The 15,457-nt window shown below is 36.2% G+C and overlaps 1 protein-coding gene across 8 annotated transcripts in view; it reads left to right on the top strand.

Annotated features, from left to right (window-relative positions):
• Positions 1-15,457, top strand: part of ASPH (aspartate beta-hydroxylase) — a 114,780-nt gene that overhangs the window by 78,749 nt on the left and 20,574 nt on the right. For all 8 annotated transcript variants that reach the window (XM_048286273.1, XM_048286278.1, XM_048286275.1 and 5 more), the window contains 5 exons: positions 2,810-2,960; positions 3,990-4,126; positions 9,483-9,581; positions 10,252-10,341; positions 13,832-13,969. In XM_048286273.1, the coding sequence (XP_048142230.1) occupies positions 2,810-2,960; positions 3,990-4,126; positions 9,483-9,581; positions 10,252-10,341; positions 13,832-13,969 (615 nt within the window). The remainder of the gene's footprint in view (positions 1-2,809; positions 2,961-3,989; positions 4,127-9,482; positions 9,582-10,251; positions 10,342-13,831; positions 13,970-15,457) is intronic.

Genomic DNA, 15,457 nt, shown 5'->3' with positions numbered 1-15,457 from the left:
GGTGAATGGCAAGAGATAAATACCAACTAATGGCCCAGTGCAGGAACAACAGGCAGAACTTAGCTGTTACATGCTCTGTGCTGTAGCTGGTAAATCAACACATCAGTTAGCCTGGGATAAATGCTGCTTTTTGCTCTAGTGGGAATAGAGAAGAGGATTTGGAGTTTTTATAGACAGAGTATTAAAGAACACAAATTCCTAGGCAAGGTGTCTTAATTGGCTTTTCTTGTGGAGTGAGTTATGTTTCAGGTGTTTCCCTTGAGAAAAAAACGAAAATCTCCAAAACCCAGAAGGCATCAGAAAATAATCTCTTTATTCATAATACTTTTAGGCTGTGCTGGGATGTCTCAAAAGGGAATAATCTTTGAATTTTCTTAAATAGTAAGATAATTCTGTTGCACTAGGAGTAATAAAAGACTCCTTGAACACATTTTAATCAACATGAACAAAGTGAAGCCCTCATTTAGGAAGGAATGGTGCTGTTAGACAATTGATGAGGGCCTTGGAGTCACAACCAGTGTCCACTTGGTTAATAATAGTCATGCTAAAATCAAAACCGTGATTATTCAAAAATCTGTCACGCAAGCACTTGATACACACCAGACCAAATTCTTCAGTGTTCTCTGTGGTGACAGTCTGCTGAACTCTTTGCCTCTTTGCAGTAGGAGACCACTTTGTTCATACATGTGATGGACTTATCTCTGTCAAGTTACACTTTTAATATTTACCATTTTTTACAAATCTACTCATTATATCTAATGGAATATGCTTCCTGCCTCCTCAGTGGTTTTATGGGGAAGGGCAGGTCACTGCAGCCAGTTGTGAGGTCTATTCTCATTCAGGATTCCCATCTCAGTGACCCAGCTTCATTTGTCCATTTATAGCAATTTCTAGTCACCCACTACTGCTTGAGTAATCCATGAAAGGCCAATATAGACCAATATCTGAAGTAATAATGAGATACACTTTCTGGTAGTATATAAAAACAATGATGATTTCATTTTCTGTAGCCTTTGAAGGTTCATACTAGTCATTTTACTGAACAATCATATTAATATTACCAATGACAATTTTATTGAATCCAGTATGTGTCAGTTCAACCTGTTTGAAGGAATAGGAAAACCATGGGGTTCAGACGATGAATTATTCTTAAGATTGGCATTGTAACACAGTATTATTTTTAAATTGGTATTCGTGCCAACAAAATTCTTTTAAATTTTCTATTTCTCATCTAAAACTAAAACTGCAGAGAAGGGTAAGGTTAAAGGTCTTGAAGGTTAAAGGTAAAGAAGGTCAAGAATTCACCACAAAAGTGTACTTCTCCACTTCTGTGAAGCATGAACCACCATTACACGCTGATTTTGTAGATTTGGTATTTAATAAGACCTGAAGATTGATTTTTTTTTTTCTGGATCTCTTAATGGCTTTAAAAGGCCAAAAGTTTTCCCAAAATAATCTGCAAATATTTCATTATTGGTGTGTTTTTCAGAAATATGAACAATTCTTTAATTGATGTCTGGATTACACTTGAGCCAGATACAATAATATTCTACAGAATTCATTAACATCTTTACAGCTGAAAAGAGCAACAGATGGGTTTTTAACCTCCATATATGATTTATACTGGTGAAGTTATGCAGATTTTATGCTGACAATTTTTTGCTTCTTTGTTATATATCTTTAATATTCTTTGCCCTGAAATTCCTTTGAAAAAAGGAGAAATAAATTTCCTAGTGAATGTACATCAGAAGAAATAAGTTATAGCTTAAAACTGATTTCTGAAGCTATCTCTGAAAGCTGCTTGATGAACTGTTTGGCTGAATAACCATATTTTTTGGTATTTCCAATACTAAGTTTTAAAGCAACTCAAGGGAAAAATTAAAGGACAGAAGTGCAAAAAGATTTCAGATACTCACTATAACATACACAGTTAAAGCAATTAACACAGTTGAAGCAATTTCATTTAAAGTGTGTGTTTGATGCAACAGTGAGTTTAAATAGAACAAGAGCTCGTGCACCATCATGCTTGTGATGCATCTCCCCTGGCTCTTGTCTTAAGAAAGAACATAAGCCAATAAATATAGGAGTATTTGGGAGGAATGCATTAAACACATGAAAATGCTTGCATTTATATAAACAATTCAAAGTAAGCCTTCAAAAATTCTGCATTTGAGTCATAGTCTTTTTCAGCTGTGGAAGCAAATGAACATGCCTTACCACAGATGAGATCAGTCATAGCTTCTGTTAGATTCACTGAAGCTGTAATCTCACTGTAGAGAGTTCATATATCCTTTGGTCTGCTTCTGAACTTGATGAACAAGTTTAACTTTTGAAGGAGTTGTAGGGTACATATTCTGTTAACATACACAAGACAAAAGGCATTTCCTAATTCATTTTGAAAGAAAGAATGTAAATAAATTCATGTCAGAATAGATGAAAATGTTTGATGGTGTGTTTTGATCTGTGTGTTGCTTCCAGAGTGAGGCTTAGTATACAAGTAGTCCACAGGCAAAATTTTGCATTTCTTCTGTGTTGTTGAAACAGAGTGCTTCATCTATTTTTGAAAGCAGAAATTATGAATTCTGCAAATATTAATCAAAAATCTGTGTTAATGTTTGTTTTAGGTGCAGATTTTCTCGTACTTTAAACACTTTGTCAGTAACAAGATTTAATGGTAATTCTAGTGTTCTTTCCCGTAAAGCACAACCCATAGTCTAACAATTGCATAGTTTGCCTGGTAAGAAAACAGTTGTGTTTCAGTCTAACAGGTTATTATGTGTCCTAATAATGGTTTTGTGATTCTTTCTAGTCTGAAGATGACTTAGCTGAGAAAATGAGAAGCAATGAGATGCTGCAACAAGCTATCAACACCTATGATGAGGTGGTTAGTCTGCCAAATGTCCCTTCAGACCTGATAAAACTGAGCTTGAAGCGGGAAGCAGACAGGCAGCAGTTTCTTGGTAAGTTTTGAGGATGGTATAAAAATTACAGAAGTGTGAGCAAGGATTTCAAGAGATCACTAAGGATTTAGAAGTGCCAATTCTATTGAATTTGTAGTAGGACTTGTCTTCCTAGTGTCTTAAATTAAAAACATTTTTACGTTATTTAAAATTTTTCTGGGGAGTTAGTGCCTATAATTTATGATAATAGGGCCTGTAGAAAGCTGCAGCAGATGCTATGAGAAGCTATGATGAGAGGTCAAAAATTTTTGTTGACAGACAAAGAAGAAACTTTTCTTTTTCTACTGAAGCTGAAGAAAATCAAGAGGACATTACTGGCATAAGCAGAGTAAACATACTCAGAATAAACTTTCAGTAAACATAGAGAAGAATAGAATTGAACACAGGGATAACATCCCCAAGATTTAGGTTTAGATTCTAGTTCTAGACCTCAGTTCTGTGGTGTATGAGAAGTTCTGATTAGAATAAGAGGCACAATCAAGAGTTCTGTTCCCATGGGTTGGATTTTTAATATCAAGTTGTTTTGATCTTGCTGTTCCTTAGCAAGACCTCATTTAGGAAGTCAAGGAACATACTTAATTTTAAGCATGTAAAGCATGATAAATTTCATAATGGAAGTAGAGTAGAACAATTACTTAACACTAGAAAGTAATTTAATTAATTAAGGTGAAGTTTATTATTATATATTTACTTAGTTTTGTCCAGTGCTTTGCTATCTGTATATGACGGAGCAACCAAAGCTTAAATAATGTTACTTCTGCACTGTGAAGGGTTCTCCACAAGAGGCTGCCATAACACTGCGTGATTGCAGTGATGCCCTGGAATATTCCCGGTACAGCTACACCCCCAGTGACAGGCAGGCAGCTGAATGTGCTCCTGTCTGTACAAGTTTTTCCGGGTTCTCCTTCTTGATCATCAGTGGAAATGGAGCACTTGCCTCTGATTTGTGTTTCCTTAGATGTTGTGTAAACGTCTTACTACTGTTTCTTATATCTGCGCTTGTAATTAAGTCTTGTTCAATCAAATCAGGTCGCATGAGGGGTTCCCTGGTTACTCTACAGAAATTAGTTCAGCTGTTTCCCAGTGAGACTTCATTCAAGAATGACCTTGGTGTTGGTTACCTCTTGATAGGAGATAACAGCAATGCTAAGAAAGTATATGAAGAGGTGAGTTTCCATTCCAGCCAAGGAAAATTTACATTCCTATGTTAATTTGAAAGAATGATTGATTTTAATTTTTTTAGTTGTTAAACACGTCACATGAGATTTTGATGGGTTCATACAGATACGATTTTTTTTCTAGTGCAGTCATCTTCTAATTTTAATTCATATTTTCTGATACTGTCATGCTAAGTTTTTCCTCATTGACAGAGGAATGCAGGTTATTTCCATATGCATTATAATAATTGAATCTTTTGCCTTCTGGTAGTCAAGTTTGGAATATATTGACAACACATCTAGATGTGTTGTATGTATTGTGTAATATGTGATGCATACCATAAAAAAAGATACCCAATCTTCAAGACAAGGAAGCAGAAGTAAGCCAGTTTCTCTACAGGAACAGCATCTCTAACCATGTGATCAAGTAGATCAGTACTCACAAAGATTTTTAACCTTAGCCTTTTCATCTTTTTACAGGCAGCTTAAAATCTGTTATTCTTTCATGGTGTTTGTAGTGTGGACAATTCATTGGATTTATATTTCTGTCTTATGCTATGGTTATCTGGCTGGGGAAACTTCACTGCCTGGAAAGACCACTCTGCTCCTGTGATCTAGAAACCCTGTTAACATCTGGAAACGGTCTGACAGATGTGGAGTCTGACATCATTGGTAGAGCACAAATTGTCACACCTGACCAGAAATGGTCTTGTCGATGTTGGCACACTTGTGGTGCTTGTGTAGGACAGTCTTGGTAATTGTCTGGTTATGGAGGCTGGGGAGGCATCAGCAGGATTAGTGCCACCTCCTGAGAATAAAGGCTCAGTTTTCCACCCCCCACATCTGGGTGTCAGAAGGGATTCTCATCTCTGGTAGTTTCTCAAAGAGAAGGAGGATGTTCAACCATATTCCTGTGTTGGAAGCAGGAGCCAAACACTAGGAATACCATTTTTTTTTCTCAAACTCCTCTAGTAGTCTCAGATGTTGCCAGAATAATGTTTGCTTTGCTACTTTGCCTACCTTTTAGGTCCCTCCATAAAACATTTCTGTCCGATAGTTTTTGACTTGCTGTCAAAAATTCTCAGAGGATTGGAAACATCGGATTTTAAAGATAGAATTTATTAAACAAACCTGCTACTCAAGCTGCAAGGAATTTGAGAAAACAAAAACATACTCCTTTTGGGCAAGATTTTCTTTTGCAGTTGTTCAGTGTTTTGCTGCAAATAACATAGTTGTGAGAATTTCTCAATAATCAGAGGGATTTTTATACATGGAGAAAGGTCACGAATTTGCTGTATAATTACTTTGACACTGAGTTTTTTATACTTCAGAAGAAATATGTAGGGCTCTGATTAAGAACAGATATGCAACTGGCATGCTTTTAATGTATTGTTTTCCCTTCTTCTCTATCCAGTGTAATTACTCTGTTTTGCAGTTCACTAACACTGAAATAGAATAGAGCATGGTGATGTTCTGTCCTTGTAAAAGGTGGACAAGTAATTTTTTTTAAAGGACTTTGATTAATTTTTTTTAAAATCATGGTGGGGTTTTTTTTAAAAAACCCATATTTTAGGTGTTGCTCAGGCTGAATTCCAACACAGTAATGTAATTTTCTTGTTGTAATTCAGGATAAGTTTACACTAAGGCTTTTAAGAAAGAATACATAGCCAAAGAAACAGGGAAAATCTCTTTGTACCTGCTTTGGTTCCTGGTTCTTCTGAAGGCTTCTTGCATGATTTGGGGCAGATTACTTGGGGGTTACATGGCCTGCTCTGGAGTGCTTTGCTCAGCTGTTGCAATGCATATTTAGTAAGTGCTTGGCATATGGTTTTGAGCTCCTACCATAGGTGCTCAGGTTCTCTGCATGGTAGAGAAAGGGGCAAACTGAATAGTGGTTCTGCGGGCCTCAAGGAGATTTCTTGTTCTTCCCATGATTTTTGAAAAAACTAGGAAACTTCTGAAGTGTGACTAAGTCCTCCTCACATGTGTAATCTTTTGATAGAAAAATGTTAAGAGAGCACAGACAAGAGCATGAACTCAGTGCTGCAAAGTAGATACCTCCAATATTTTTGAATCCTGGGTTCTGTTTACCACTGTAAGGATGTTCATGCATTTTATTCAAGTGTTCTTTAATGCAGAAAGCACAGGCATCTTAGAGTTCAGGACCTCAAGAGTCTCAGCTTTTTGTTGATACCCCTCTAGTCTTATTCATGGTTGTCTAACTTCCTGTGTATGTGGTACTTGTTTCTGCTGCTCAGGTAAATTCCCAAGCAGTTAAACACTCTTCTCTGTGGCGGAAATTAAACTCCAAATTTCCCATTTCCTGGGAATCTGCAAAAGGTACCTTTACTTGCTGCTGTAACATTTCAATCTCAATTCAATGTTACTGATCTGTGTTAAGCATGGACTGAGCACATGCAACCAGATGAACCCTTCACAGGCACTGTTCCCTACCTGGGATCACAGTACATACCAGTTCAGACCAGACTAACCCTAGCTTGCATCATCTCCAAGGAACTGAATAGAAGCCCAGGGAATCCTAGTGGATAAAACTTTCTGCTTTTGCTTTACACTTAATAACCAGTTTACGTATTTTCTAGTCAATTCCTGTTTTTCTTTCCAAATTTGTTACATCTTAGCAGCTTATTTTAAAAGTCTTTAATATATATTTCTTCTTTTAGCTACAGAAGCAATGTGTATAAACACTGAGCTTCAGACCAAGAGAGTTTTTTGCTTCCAACTGTAGTGTGGTACAGTATAACTTGCCTAAAATACACTTTTCTAGATTGTGTTTGCCAGAATTTTTGCTGAACCACAGATGGAAAATGGTGCCCAACTGGAGAGGATTTCAGTTTTGCCTCTAATATTAAATAATTTTCTTTTGAATATTGCACTTAGGGAAATGGACATAATGTTAAGGGTAATCTTAGTAGAATTCAGAGCTATTTGTATTTTTGAAGAAAACATAACTTTAAAAGTAGTCCTGGTAGAATTCAGAACTCTTTTTGGTTCAAACATCTACAGATTATAAAAAAATACAGCGAAAGAGAACTTTGTAAGACTGGTTACTCAGCTGATGGCACTTCTTCTGCCTCCATGCTGAGCCATGTGTGCATGGTTCAGTGCAGCATTATACAGCACGTGTAAGCCAGCTCTGATTGAGCTATCTCAGGTACCAAAACCAGAATATCCACATTAGCACAGTACTCTGCCCTGGCTAATTAGCCACTGATAGCCCCAGAGGTTAATTTCTATATTCATGATTAATATTTAATGGACTATGAGCAGTTTAGTAAAACTTATTTCTAAACACAATTAATATTGCATGCAGCAACAGCAACAGAGTAATACAATTTACATTAAATACTTCCAGTGTAATTTCTGCTGATTGTATCTCTTCACTTCTCTTTAGGGGCTCTGAATGTAGATCATTCCTTAATGCAACTCGGCATAGTTTAAATGAACCGTAATACAGAAAATTCTATTCTGTCTTAATTAATCAGATAGCTTTATCCTATAGTTAAGGAAACTGTAACAAAATTATGTGGCTAATAAATATTTCTGTCAGTCATTTCATTTCACCCTGCAGGTACAGATTCTTGGATCAAAACAATTATACACAGAATGCTGTAGTCAAAAGGCATAAGATGCAGAAGGTGGTAGTGTATTCTTACACTAGGGATCATGCTCATCCTTACTGTGGTACTTTTTCCTAATAATATCTCATACTATGGACTTCAGATAAATTCTCAAATTGTTTGTTCCTTCCTAATAACTCTTTTCTGTGAAAAGAAGTGAAATGCTGCTGGTTTTAACTCATAACATTTTATGCTTTCATTGTTGTGATTTTTGGTTTTGCTTGGAAGTAGTTGGTGTGCATAAGATTTGAGAAAAGAGAGAAATTGGTCCAGAGAACTTCTTATGATATTTCTTGTAATTTTTTTGATTGAAAAATTATGTCAGACAGTGACTGGAAAAGGCAGAGGTAAAATAACTATAATGTATGCAGGCATTTTATCCATGACATAAGTTTAGTAGCTTCAGAAATGGATTTAGGCAAGAGAAAATGCTCATCTGTCTGTTGTTTTGTATTCAGCAGCTGTCTAGACATTGAGTGGGTATCAGCCTCTGTAATTCCACTGACTGCCACGTTCCTGTGATGATCCTCACAGACTAAGGGTCTAACCTGATAAGGCTGTCCACCCTTATTTTAAGAAGAGGAGAGGTGTAAAAACAGATTAACTTGACCATGTAATTGATATTGCATAGAGCTGCAAATTATATTGAATATCTACATAATAGAAGTGCAGAGCTGAAAAGTAGATCAAGACATTCTCTCTGATTTTCCCCTTGGCTGAGGCAGACCAAATGCACTTAAATTATCTGGCTGGTGTTGAGGGTGCATGTTTCAGAGTTCAGGTTGGCCAGCTTCACACCTCCTTCCCCTGAGACACTGTCCCATACACTGCTCCTTTCCTACAGCCGTCCTTGTACTCACAAATCTTTCTCTTGCACAGTCCTCCTGAAATATCCGTCTCTGTACACTTACCCATGAGCTTTCCTATTCTGCAAAATTAAGCCAGTTTCTAACTCAGATAGTATCTGAATCTTGTTGAGGGTACAAAATCTTTTAGCTGAATTTAGGGCTTGATCTTGGTCAGAGTGCAGTACACAACTATACAAGAATAATTTATCCATCACCTTCTAGTGTGAAAGCACATTGAGTCACTACTGCAGTAGATTTCTTACTACCTTCTTTCTCATGGCCAGAAAAGTGCACATTGTTCCAGAGAGTGCTCCAGTTTACCACTGTGCTGAGAGTGCCCTTGATGTTCCAGGGTTTGCACATCCCCATCACAAGATGCTGGCATTACTTTACAGCTTCTTTCTAAGCTGTAGTCACTATGCTTCACATATTTTCTCTTGCAAAAACTAGTTTGCCAGCAGTGGAAACCTACCTAATTTAAAACTGTTTCAGGTATGTTTCTGCTGCAGACTTTTTCGAGAGTAGCTGCTTTCCTTCAGATTAGTCAAACCTGGAATAAGTAACTCAGGTGTTAATGGTGGGTTTAATTCTGTAATGTAGTATGCTGTACCTCAAGAGAGAAGTATAGAAAAGGATGAACAACTGAAAAACAAAGCAGCTCCTGTTGAAATAATTTTATTTCTGAGGCTTCAAAGTTTGGCTTGTCTGGAGAAAGGACAAAAGTGAATGAGGAAAAGAAAGTAAAGACAAGCCAAGGGTTTCCCTGAGAGTCAGTAAAGGAAGAAAATATCATTGTGTTACTAACTAGTAGTATGTACACAGGTTTGTTAATTTGCATAGATTCATACAGGTGTATTTAATTCATTTGCTCTCAAACAGGTTCTAAGTCTGGCTCCAAATGATGGCTTTGCCAAAGTACATTATGGCTTCATCCTGAAGGCAGAAAACAAGATAGCAGAGAGCATACCTTATCTACAGGTACTTTCTTACCCACAGTAAATTTTTTACCAGCAAAAAGTGGAATTGGAATGTATAAAATGTGTACTAATTACAAATCACTGCTTAAGCTATTTGTTGGAGTTATACTGGTGTATCACTGCTTATGAACTGGAACAGATTTGTACATTGAAACTTGTCAATTCTTAAACATCGAGTATTTGTTTTATTAATGGTTAACCTGAAGTGCAGAGCTGTGAACCTCGAATTTTTGGGGGGTTGGTCGTATGCTGCAAACATAAGGTTCTTGAAAGATCCAGAGAAGGCTTAGGTATACTTCTGAATGGGAAGAAATACTACAAAATAAAATCTTGATCCAGCTTTGTAAAATGCTTGTGTATATGTTTATAGGGCCAGGGGCAAGTATCCATCTCTGAATATGACTCTGTTTTGGAGGGACTGAGGGGAGAGGCTGTGGAATTTGGAAAGCTGGTAACATTTCTCAGTGACTTTTTGCTGACATACTGTATTCATTCAGCTTTAGTTCCAGGTTACCATGGTGGTTACATTTTCTACCTAATTTCATTGCCTGTCTCTTGCATAGAATTGGCAGCCTATTTGACAGCCCACAACCATCAAATGAATTCTTTTAGAAGTCATATTGGAGTTCATGTACTTTTCATTTTTATTTATTTATGTACTTAATTTTTAGGAAGGACTAGAGTCTGGTGACCCTGGCACAGATGATGGACGTTTTTATTTTCATCTGGGTGATGCCTTACAGAGGATGGGAGACAAAGAGGTACATGCTTAACATGTTCTTGCTTTAAAATCGAAATCTCTGAGGGACTGTGGAATCCAGAAAAAACCTTTAATAACGGGTTTAATATTGAAAACATGAATAGTCCTATTGCAACAAAAATCTAGAATATGTGTGTAGATGTCAAAATGATCAACAACAGCAAAAAATCTGTCGTTAGCATTACAATACAATCTCTCAGTACCCCTTGCTTTAGATTTAACTTAAACTGTCGAAGCTGGCATAGGGCAGCTTGAAACAAGGGATTTAAAATTTACAAGAATTTTAAATGTTTCTAGAATCTGTTTTCTGCTTATATCACTTACAATACAGATTTTAATGAGAGTTAAAAGAATCAGTTACATGTATGTTACTGTACAGAAGTTCTTGTATAACAGTATTTTGTAAATCTTTCTTTCTTTCCAAGGAAAAAGCACTAATGAGTATGTGATAAAAGAGGATAATGAGAGGACTGAATGTGGAGGCTGAGTTACAAAATTTTTTCAATAACTGAATTAGCAAAATCAATTAGGAAAATAGAAATTTGTATTATGTATTTTGAGTGCCCAACAAAAACAAACATATGACACTGGAAGCCATAAGAGTTTCTAGTTTGTTTATTTGAAATCAAATTATACTTAAAAGCTAAGTTTTAATATGTGAATTAACACTACTCTCATGATAGGGGAGCAAAGGGCCTTTTTTGAAGACACTGACTAGTAATGAACTTTAATACGGGCATGAATTTAAAAACAACACCAAAAAAAACCCCCAATCCATTCTAATTCCTAGGTGAGAAATATGAAAAAAATAAGCATTAAAAAGCAGAGTAGAAATAGCCATGAAAATCACTGCTTTTTAATTACTTACCTAGTAATGGCTGCAATATTAATACCTAAAAAACTGTAAAAAAATGTCGAGCTCTTTAGTACTGTGGCCCAGTCAGTAGGTGGTTCTCCAGGATGACCTGTAGACAAGTGGGCTGTGCTGAAGCCTCTGTAGATGATCTTTCTCAAGGCTAGTTCATGAGGTTAACTTTTTTTTAATAATTCATGGAGCTTTTATTACAATATTTTATACATACAGTAGATCTAGAACATGGAGATGTAATATTTGAATTTAACGTTAGATTGCCTTCCCTGCAATACTATTCCAATAAGCTTTTTTTTTAATTGCTCATTTTTAAGTGAGAATTAGTTGTCCTCATTTTACTTAGAAACCCATGTATACATCACAGACACACGCAGAGTCTGCTTTCACACTCTCTCTATCTAACTCTCTCTCCTTCTCTCAAGTCCATGTACATTTCCATGGGACATTCTGGGTTGAGTTGCTGAGCCTAGAACATCCCTTTGCAATATTTGACTAAAGATACCGCACAGATGTAATTAATGTGCATCATCTCTAACCCCAGGATAATTATGTGTTAGTGTTTATGGAGGTAATGGTCAAATCTGCTGTAGTAAAAGTTTAATTAATCACAAGTGAACTTCTTGGGATAGAGGAGACTTCTAAATTTATGAGTGGAAAGTCCATTGTTCAGCTAAATTTTTCTCACTGACCTTGCTAGACTTGCTGAATTTCAAGATTTAATCAAGGAAACAGATCAATATTTAAGTTACATGTGAAATTGCTATCACTGAAGGTTTGTTGAAGGGAGATATTCATCTATTAGAGCTAAATTAGGAGTTATGAATGTGGCCTTGGGAGGTGTTAGGGAAACAGTATTGAGTATGCCCTTTCCAACTATAATTTGATAAAATGCCAAATTGGCTTAAGAAAAGATAAATTAAAACCGTGGAAATTATTACAGAACAAAGAAATCTTCACACATGCTATATAAACTGAGTGCATCTGAAACAATTTTTTCCTGGAAAAGAGAGCTACACTGTTGTAGCCCTCCTGAATAATACCATGTTCCACTGCCAAGACCTACATGAGAAAAGAAATGTTTCTTACAGAGCCTTGGGAATGGAAAAGATGAGTGAGGCAACCTAACCCTACTCCATCCTGGTAAAGGCAACTTCCGTAGCACAATTCTTCTAATAAATAAAGATTAACTGTATTATACATCATGATTATAGCTGATGTATCTTAAAAAGCAGCAACAGTCATACTCACCACTCAGTGGCTGAAACAAGTAATTCATTCCCCTTATCATTTGGGCTAACTACAGACATTGCAAATGAATGCAGGCAGTCAGCATGAACAATCTATTGGTATCTCACTGGTATTACAACTTTGGGGAACAAATGTTATAAATCACAATGCTTCCATTTCAGAGGATTAACCAAGATTACAACAAAATTTAAAGATATACTGTGTATTACCCAGAGGTAATACACACTATTTTTTTGACCCATGCACAATTTTACTGAGCTTCTCTAGGGAGAAAAAGATGACAGTTTATATATGATCGGATGTTATTCTGTTCATCCACACTACTTTTGTGTACTTCAAATAAATACTGTACGGCAACATTGTATTGCAGAATTTCCTCCATACTTTGGGAGAGTTATAAACATCAGAGCACCACATTTTTTAAAAACTTGAAGAAAATTTTCAGTCTCTCAATGAGGACTTTGGCCAGTTTCTGTTCAAGGCGGAGATTGCTGCCTGCTTCAGTCCCTCTGCTCTGGAATTCTTATGCTCCTCTTTCCCTATTGGCTGTCCTGTTTTGTTTTTTTTTTTTTAGTTTGTGGTGGCTTGGGGGATTTGTTTGTTTGGGGATTTTTTTTTTATTATTCTGTTGTCTGAAATATTGCAGCTGTAGCAGCAATGGACAGGAAGGAGGCAGCCCTGTATAAGCTTCTCTGCTTGTGGTTTGTCACAGTACTACAAATGCTGGATCTTTTCTTTCCAAGCATCTCATTTTCTTTCCTTGCAGGACCTTGTTTTGCTGCAATGCAGGGGTAAAACAAGTTGTGTAAAGTGAGAGTAAAGACAAGCAAAGGTCGAGTATTACCTTCAATAGGTTTCTATCATGTGATCAGTTTTGGTGTGGCAACAAATATTTGAAGAAACTCAAGTGCACATAAGTATTAGATAACTAACAGTTTAGATCCACAAAGTCATCAGGGTTTTCATCATCACAGCATCTCCATTGGCAGCAGAAGACAGTCATCTTTAATTTGTAGGTAGAAGGTTGAAACAGAGAAAATGAGGTTGACCAAGATGAGAAATAATTGTATCTTCTAAGTCCAAGGACAGGGCATGAATTACTGGCCCATATTTGATGTGAATGGTTGTGAGATTATTCTGTTTTGTTACTGTTGGATTGGACTCACTTGGCCAACTGATCTATTTTGTTATTTGGGGTTTATTTGTTTGTTTGTAGGGCTTTTTTTCCTTAAAGTATTCTTTGGTACATTTTATTGAAAGAATAACTCTAACATCCAAAGAGAGAGTCTGCTACCTTGCCAGAAAGTGTTACTTTTTTCCTGTAGGAGCTTGGCTGATATGAATTTGGTTGTTAACAACTACAATGTTTTAGGCATACAAGTGGTATGAACTTGGATACCAAAGAGGTCACTTTGCATCAGTTTGGCAGCGCTCCCTCTACAATGTCAAGGGACTGAAAGCTCAGCCTTGGTGGACAGCAAGGGAAACCGGATATACAGAACTGGTGAAGGTAAGGCTTTGTTATACTTCCATTTTTATTACAATTTCAACCATAATCTAAGTTATTAGGCAGAGAAAGTACTAATCAACAAGGTCAGAACTACTAACTCTGAATTCCAGACACCACTGTCAGACTGAGCACGAGACTTGAGTAAGATACTATAAAATAAGCTCAGACATTTTCAAATTTGAAAATGGGGACAGGATGGCTGAAATGATTAATAAATACTAAATTTACATGATAGACAAATATAACATTTCAAGTGGAAAATGACAGCATACTTGGGTAATGTCCGGAACACCCACTGTGAATTTTTAATTAGTCAGGAAAGGCTGTGCTTTTGAGGCCTTGTGTAATATTTAGTGACTTTGGAAGCTTTTAATTGCATAATAGAAAAAAGTATAGATTTCCAGTGATGCATTTAACAAAAAATAATAACACAGAATTAAATTCTTTAAAAGGTTTTTTATTTATTTCATGCAAGGCAATTAGTGTGGTTATTGTTCATAACAACAGCTTTTATTTCCAAAATTGCATTATTTTTATTAATTTATTATAATTCTAATAATAATTCCTAAACACATGAAAAATTAGGGAGAGCTTTTTTTCCCCTGTATATTTCAATTATTGGTGTGTGCTTTAGAGAAACCCATTATGGGTAAATAGTTTAAACCCAAAAATGCATATTTGTAAGGAACAAATTCCTTCAGAGTGATTGTTTCTTTATATTTAGTTACATAGCATGTTGTAAAAGAACCACTATGAAAGGATGATTTTATTTAAAAAAAAAATAAAAGTAGTATAAAAAGGAAGATTGCTCTTTGTTGTGGTTTTGATGGCAACATAAATAAGGCTAGAAATTCAGATTAAATTGTGATTCGCCAATGAAATCTCAGCCACACCAAAAAGCAGGGAGCTTTATGGACTAGCACATAAAATATACGAATATTGAATTAATTCTTGAGGTATGTGTGGGAATGGATGCTTCTTGCCATAACAGATATAGAGAAACTGGGAACTTCTTAACATGTTTATGTCAAACAAAAGGGAAACATACATATTATTTGATTGGTGTTTTAGAGCTACATTCAGTGTTGTTTTACAGTTTCTTGCACATAAACCTTTAAATTCCTATGTCACAGAAGGTAATGATCCATTCACCCTCAGCATGAGTCAGCTTTGAAGGGTGAAATAATTCAGCTGATGTTATAAAATAGCCAAAGCTCCACTTTGAAGGGGTTTTTTTCAGATGACTCTGGCCATATATGGAGGCCTTGGTTTGGATCAGCATCTTGAGTGGCTCCTAGAAGAGCCACTCAGAAAACCAGCAAGGATAGAAATTCTCCCCTGAACTCCACAGTACAATGCCCCTCTGGAATTCAGTAACACCTCTTCATTCCAATCATTTGGTGGTATATGTTTTAGCTGTTTTAATAGCAATGTGTCAGTGAATCTAGATTAAATTGTGACTGGTAATTTACTTGCACAGGTGTCATA

This window comes from Corvus hawaiiensis, chromosome 26 (genome assembly GCF_020740725.1).
Source record: "Corvus hawaiiensis isolate bCorHaw1 chromosome 26, bCorHaw1.pri.cur, whole genome shotgun sequence".
NCBI classification, from domain to species: Eukaryota; Metazoa; Chordata; class Aves; order Passeriformes; family Corvidae; genus Corvus; species Corvus hawaiiensis.
This window is presented reverse-complemented; position numbering and strand designations above follow the sequence as displayed.